Below are 7,300 nucleotides of genomic sequence, written 5' to 3' on the forward strand. Positions count from 1 at the left end.
TTTTTGACTGCTTTTTTCCCGTTCCCGATGAATAACGTTATACATCATGCATTCGTTTAAATCACAGATCCACTAAAAAAAAATGCAAAAATAGAGAGATTAAGTTAATTTAACAGTGCTTTAAATGATTCACTCCCTGTTTTTTTCACTATATTCCGGTTTGTTTTTTGTCCACAACCAGTTAGTCCTTTGTGATCTTATTGGTTTCATATTTTCTTTAACATGTGCTAATAGTTATTCATATCAAAATGTCACGTGTCTATGGTTTGGATAAAAAACGCGATAGAGTAACAACGGATGTTTTCTTGTCATGTTATTTTATTTTTATTTTTATTTATTTTTTATTGAAGCATACAGGATTATATGATAACATATGCAACAGTCATACAAAACTTAGTAATGCAGAACATACATAAAAATAATAAAAACATTATATATATGAGGGGATCCATCATATTTAAATTATCAGATTGTACAATTTTTTTTTATTATTAGAGAGGTTTTTATAGCCTTCTTGTGATTGAGGTCAAAGACTTACATAATATTTTCAAATCTTTACAGAAAAAAATTAAAGAAGGGAGTAATAGACATTACTTTTGCCTTGTGTATGTGAAACTTTCCAAGAAAAATTATCAACTTCAAAGCATTATCGAGTGTATCATAGCCAGTTGTACAATTCAAAAAATAAAATAAAAAAGAAACATGCATTAGTCAAAATAATTATTTTGTTAAATAAATCAAGAATCAACCCTGAAACCCGTTTTCAAAAATCAGCAGAAAATGTACAAGTGCAAAATAGGTGTAAACGACTTTCAGGCTCAGTGTTATAAAATAACATTGTAGTAAAATGTCTGTTTTAATTTGATTATTAAATATATTGCAGGTATAGTACCTGTGTAATATTTTAGTCATGCTATGTTACACTGTCACACAACTTATTTATGTATATTTATCTTCTGATAAAGTTATACTAATAACGTTAGTTGGCCGCAGATGACGCTAAACCTGCACTATTTCCGATGCCGTGCCCTCCGAACTCAACACTACTCAAAAAGCGGCCAATGAGTGCACGCGCTCAAGTGTATGCATCTGCGCGTCTTCCGGCTGGGAAACGGCGGGTGATAGAGACACAATGGCGGATCTTGAGGATGGAGAGATTAGTTCTGATCAAGAGTCGGAAATGCGGGATGTTGCTGCGGAGCGAGTGCAGGTACATTGTGCTGTTCATTCGGCTCAACACGTTGTTGTTGTGCTGATGGCGATTAATTGACTATGCATTTAGATATCTGTGCAAACCAGAGATCTGTGCTGTATCTTCGGCATTTTAAATTGGTGTCGATTATCCGCTGACGTTTTAGATTTTGACCTGTAATAAAATCACAACCACCGTGAATTCAAATGAGCCCTTTTATTAGGTCAGTTGTTGATGATTACCATTTCCAACTTTTGCATTTTACCTTTAATGATTTCAAACGTGTCAACAGTTCTTTAGGTCCAGTCACCTAATGTAATTGGACTGGACCATTAAGCATTTGAAAAGTACATGCAATATTGAATATTCCAAACGCTTTGTTTTTTTCCCATGCTGACAAAATATTTGGGTCAACTTCTGTGTTCATTTTGATCTGCTTCATAAATGTTTTAGATTCAAAGTGGTGCCAAATCCATTTATAATGTGAATTGTTTAGCTTATTATCAGTGGTGAAAAGAGTACTGAAAAATCATACTCAAGTAAAAGTACCATTACTTTCTTAAAAATGTAGTGTAGTAAGTAGAGTAAAAGTATCTGTTGTAAATTTTACTCAAAGTATGAGTAAAAAGTAGCCCTTTCAAAAGTACTCGAGAGTAGTGAGTATTACGCTTTTAAAAACTGATGCGTTTACATGTACTTTGTGCATGTGTGTAAACGTAACATTCTGTAGTGCATCGAGTTATTGCCCAGCAGGCACACAACATCATAAGACATTAACATTAGGTTAGATTGTCTAGCCAGCATCTAAGGACAACGTTATTTGTTCAAAAACAACATCAAAAGACGTGGATATTTGGTTGACTTTAGGTTGTGTTGGAAAGTGACTAAAATCCAATGTCAAGCAAACATCCAACGTCATTTTGGCAGCACATGCCGACACTTTCATGATTTTCATGGAAAAACAAAATGCAACATCCCCATGACACTGGGGTACAACTTCATACTGACATGTTGACATCTTGTGCCTGCTGGATGTTTAAGGCCATTTCGATCATCATACAGTAAACATCTGTCATCTTCTCATCAGTGACCTGCATCTTATCAGTCTCTTGGTCAATACATGTTAAGATTTTGGACATCTTGTACACTTTTATTGCTTCCAAACAGTTTGCTGCAAAGCGCACATGTTTTGAGGTAGGGTTGAGTATCGTTTGGGGTTATTTCAATACCAGTGCTAAATCGATACTTTTAAAATGGTACAGGAGCCAAAACGGTGCCTGAAAGATACTTTTTAGCCACAAAATTATTTGACAAAAAAAATATTTTAATTTATTGTAATTTATATATTTATAATAAGTTTAAAGTAAACATCAATTCATATATTATGTAATTGAATTGCATTAATATATTTCTTTTGATCAACCCTATTTTGAGTATGCGAGATTTGATTGGACAGGAATTAAAGGACTGACTTTTCTAATCCCCATAGACAAGAAAAAATAAAGTAGTTACTTAAGGTTGAAGAAAAGTAGTGGAGTAAAAGTACTGATTACTGCACTAAAAATGTACTCAAAGGAGAGTAAAAGTACACATTTTTAAAACTACTTACTAAATTACAATTCCTGAGAAAAACTACTCGTTTACAATAATGTAAGTATTTGTAATTAGTTACTTTACACCACTGCTTATTAATAATTTCATAACCAGCTATCATAGTTACACCATTCAGTTATTATATTTGATGTTGCAGGTGTCATCTTTTCAGAGCAGAGGATCTTCTTTAGGTGGTGCACCCATCACAGAATACCGCAACTTAAAGAACATGGAGTCTAGTGACAGCAACTCTGACTCTGAAGATGAGGCCATTCTGTGGAAAAGAAAACGACTAAAATGTTCCAGTATACCAGCTCCTCTTCAGGCCAAGCCTAATGCAAGAACTGCAACAAACCCCTTTGCTCGCAAAGTCAACAACATCTGGGGTTCTGTGGTTCAGGAGCAAAGTCAGGAAGCTGTTGCAGCAGAGCTAGGCATCATGGGAATGGAAGGTGCTGTCAGCATGAGCAGTCGCCAGAGCGAGACTTATAATTATGTCTTTGCTCGCAAGATGATGGCAAAAGAGCGTGATGAGGAGGAGGAAGGGTTGAAGAGCACTTTGGACAGTGAGCTGGAGGGATACATGCAGCAGGGAGGACAAGACCAAAAAGACAGTAGCCATCTGAAAAGAAAGCGGCCAGCCAAGGAAAGACTCGGCCCCAGGGCTGAGATGGACTTGAAGGGTCGATATGAGATCAAAGAAGATGACCCTGAAGAGAGAGTGATCGATGAAATCGCACACAGGTCAGAGAACTTCAGAAATGTGCAGTCTGATGCACATATTGGTCTGATACAAAAAATATATATTTCAGAATTTAGATGAACGCAATTAAATATGTCATTACTAGTACATGAATAACAGCTTTGTTAGAGTTGCAATAGTGAAAGTACAATGTTTGCATTTTATTTGGTGATTTATTTTTATATATGTTAGATGCAAAATTATCAGCTTTTGAAAGGCATTTTATTAATATTTATTTTATATTTCTACATTTTTAATCAAACATTTGCCCTGAAGTTCTAAATAAAATGAGTAATATTGTCACATATGAATGTGTACATTTCTGAGTGTACACACACACACACAGTTGAGGTCAGAATTATTAGCCCCCCTAAATTATTAAGCAGATTTTTTCCAAGTAATTTCTAAACATAATAGTTTTAATAATTTAACTCTAATAACTGATTTATTTTATCTTTGCCATGATGACAGTAAATAATATTTGACTAGATATTTTTCAAGACACTTCTATACAGCTTAAAGTGACAATTAAAGGCTTAACTATGTTAATTATGTTAACTAGGCAGGTTAGGGTAATTAGGCAAGTAAAAAAAAAAAAAGTAGCTTAAAGTGGCTAATAATTTTGTCCTTAAAATGTTTTTTTTTTTTTTTTAATTAAAACTGCTTTTATCCTAGCCGATATAAAACAAATAAGACCTACTCCCGAAGAAAAAACATTCAGACATGCTGTAAAAATTCCCTAGCTCTGTTAAACATTGTTTGGGAAATATTTAATAAAGAAAAAAAATCCAAGGGGGGCTAATTGTTCTGACTTTATATATATATATATATATATATATATATATATATATATATATATAAATATATCGATCGATATCTCGTAATCAAGAAATGAGATTACTTTTATATTGTGATATGAGATTTGTCTTATTTACAGGGTATGTGTATGTGAAACGTATCTACAGCTTTTCTGTAATAATGCATTTGTTTGATCTGTTAAAGACTCATGGAGCCCAAGAAAGATCTAATAGAACGTGTGGTCAGAGTTATAGGAAATAAGAAAGCCATCGAGCTGCTGTCTGAGACTGCAACAATTGAACAAAGTGGAGGTCTTTACACTGTGGTATGTATAAAAACAAGTCACAATTTACACACATACTTCAGACACAAGCAGTCCATATGGATGGATTTTGGAACTAACAATTGCATGTTCAGAGCTAGTTCCATTTTTTAAAAAAATTAATAATTAAATAAATAATTCCTTTTCAGAGCTTAGTTTTGTTATTAATAGTTTGATAACACATGAAAATAGTTTCAGTCATGTGTTTAAATATGAATGTATTTTTTTGTTTGCTGATTCATTATATTGTTATTGTTTGTATACCAATTATTGGGTTGCCATTTAAATTATCTGTGTGCATACACACAAACACAAATATAAAACAGATAGTGGGTCAGATAGTGAAAACGGTAGGCTACAATTAATTAATTCGTTATGAATTAATTGATATTTAAAAACAACAACCACTTCCCCCTGCCTACGACGGCGATGTCATCGTCCATTGCGATGTTTCACATTAGACATCGTACAATGCCAAAATGCTCAACATCTCCCAACCCTATTAAGCAGTATAATATCAGAAAGTACTTTATTTGGGCTATTTAGTTGTTACTATGTTTTATTTAAAGTTCATTCAGAATGATAAAGGACATAAAGGTGTATGTGAGTGATTATATATAACAATGTGAGTTTTAGTAACCCCATTTTCTGCAGGATGGCAGTAGGAGGCGGACACCAGGTGGGGTGTATCTTAACCTGCTGAAGAATACACCAAGCATTTCTCATGGGCAAGTAAAGGTATGTAGTCACTGAAGTGTTTAGTTGGTGAAATATAAAGTAGCTTTATTTCATCAACGTTTAGCAAAACAATTTAAATTTAATACAAAAATGTATTTAATAACAGTGCCAATACACAATCATCCACACACAAAACATAAACATCCATACGTCTCATAATTTCAAATAGATCTCAGAAATTCTGTTTGCATGGGTTTAGTATTACCTGATGACCTTTGAGTCATTTGTAGAAATTGCAGAGGTCATCTGTGATTTTAATCTCATGCAATTTGACCATGTCTGTAATTTTGTAAAATAGTAATTCCCACACAAATGACCTACCATATTTTGCAAACACTAATATACAGTAATAATATTAGTCAAAGTGGATGCCAAAGTGTGATTTGGCAGGGTTTATGATCAATGTTTTGCTATGCTACTTGTTACCCATTTTTCACAAAAAAAATGGAGACTTTTGGAGTGTTTTGGTAATATTGTGGCTCTACACCATAACGCCCCACTCACACGGGGCGTCAGCGTCAACGCTTCCCATTCACTTTAAATGGGTGACGTCAGGCCTTGCCAAACTGCATTGTGGATCGGTTGGCGCCGCTTCAGAAGCCTCGCTCGCTGCAGAAGTTGGGACTAGCTCAACTTTTCAAGAGCCGATGGAAGCGTTAGCCAATCAGATCGCTGTATGCAAATACACCAGCTAGACAGTGGCCTATTGCTGACTGAATTTCATTGGCTGATGCTGCTATGACAATCGCTTCAGCCCCAACTAGAGACATGCCTTTAGTCAAGCGTTGACGCTGAAGCTCCATGTGAATGGGGCGTAAGAGTATACTATTTGCTGAAAGAGCTGAAAATGGCTCTGTGGTTGGCACTGCTACCCCACAGCAAGATGGGTTTGAATGTATGGGTGATTCCCAGTGTTGGGTTGCTGTTTTTTCTTTCATAGACAATTAAAAAAAGCTAAGTTTAACTGAATGTTCCCTTAATCCAGGAGATTTTTCATGAAGAGAACCAGAAAGAATGCAACAGCAAAAAGGCTGCGAAGAAGCGACGGAGGCAAATAGTAGCAAAGAAGATGAAGCAAGCCATCGGCACACTCAATCTACAGGAACAAGATGACATCTCAAGAGAAACATTTGCTAGTGACACTGAGGAGGCTCTGGTTTCCCTAGAAGAGGCCCCTGAAGCCCCATCAGAACATGCATTAGGAACAGAGGACAACCCTGTAGTGTACAACTCAAATGATCTAGAAGTTTTCTAAATTGCTGTGCTTCAGAGTGTTGTACTTTATTGTCCGTTCTGGGATAATTTGGACCATCTAGCTGAAAAATCTTTTGGGATTTGTCCTGAATTAGTAAGAGTGGTCAAGAAAGACTGATGTTGTTTTGATGATGTTCTAATGTTTATGTATAGCACTTTTAAGTTTTCTACTGAGTGTTGAACGCTAGCTCTTTAAAATACTATCAGAAGCAGCCAAATGTTGTACAGCTTTTCTACAGGAAGTCTTGGCTGGTTTGATGTTGACCCATTGTAATTTTTTCCCTCTCTGAATACTTTGCAAGCTTTTGACACATTACATTCTTGGATAACAATAAATAAATGTTCAAGTATGAATGCACTTTCAGTTGAATACTTAATATGCCGAGAAACATGTTACGTTGTGAATGCTGTACAGTTACAGTAATGTGGTACATGCTTTAATTTTAATTGTACTAGTTAATGTCAGTAATGGTTTAAATTGGTTTTAATTTAGTTTAAGTTTAGTTGTAGTCGTATGTTGCACATCTGTTTTGATTTATTAAACTGATGTTTCAGTTTATACACGAAGGCAAGCGATGCGTATTGTGATACATTTATTTTTGTAGTTATTCTTGTTTCCAGTTTCTACATGCGCGCGCGCGCGCACACACACACACACATC

The 7,300-nt window shown here is 35.1% G+C and overlaps 1 protein-coding gene across 1 annotated transcript; it reads left to right on the forward strand.

The window, feature by feature from the left end:
• Positions 1-1,113: 1,113 nt before the first annotated feature.
• On the forward strand, positions 1,114-6,993 carry phax (phosphorylated adaptor for RNA export). Its single transcript, NM_001003995.1, is given in 5 exon segments — positions 1,114-1,210; positions 2,943-3,529; positions 4,530-4,650; positions 5,302-5,385; positions 6,371-6,993. Coding segments are annotated over 5 exon segments (1,140 nt in total). The 5' UTR covers positions 1,114-1,132; the 3' UTR covers positions 6,641-6,993.
• The last annotated feature ends 307 nt before the right edge of the window (positions 6,994-7,300 follow it).

The sequence above is a fragment of the Danio rerio genome, chromosome 10 (genome assembly GCF_049306965.1).
Source record: "Danio rerio strain Tuebingen ecotype United States chromosome 10, GRCz12tu, whole genome shotgun sequence".
Taxonomy (NCBI): Eukaryota; Metazoa; Chordata; class Actinopteri; order Cypriniformes; family Danionidae; genus Danio; species Danio rerio.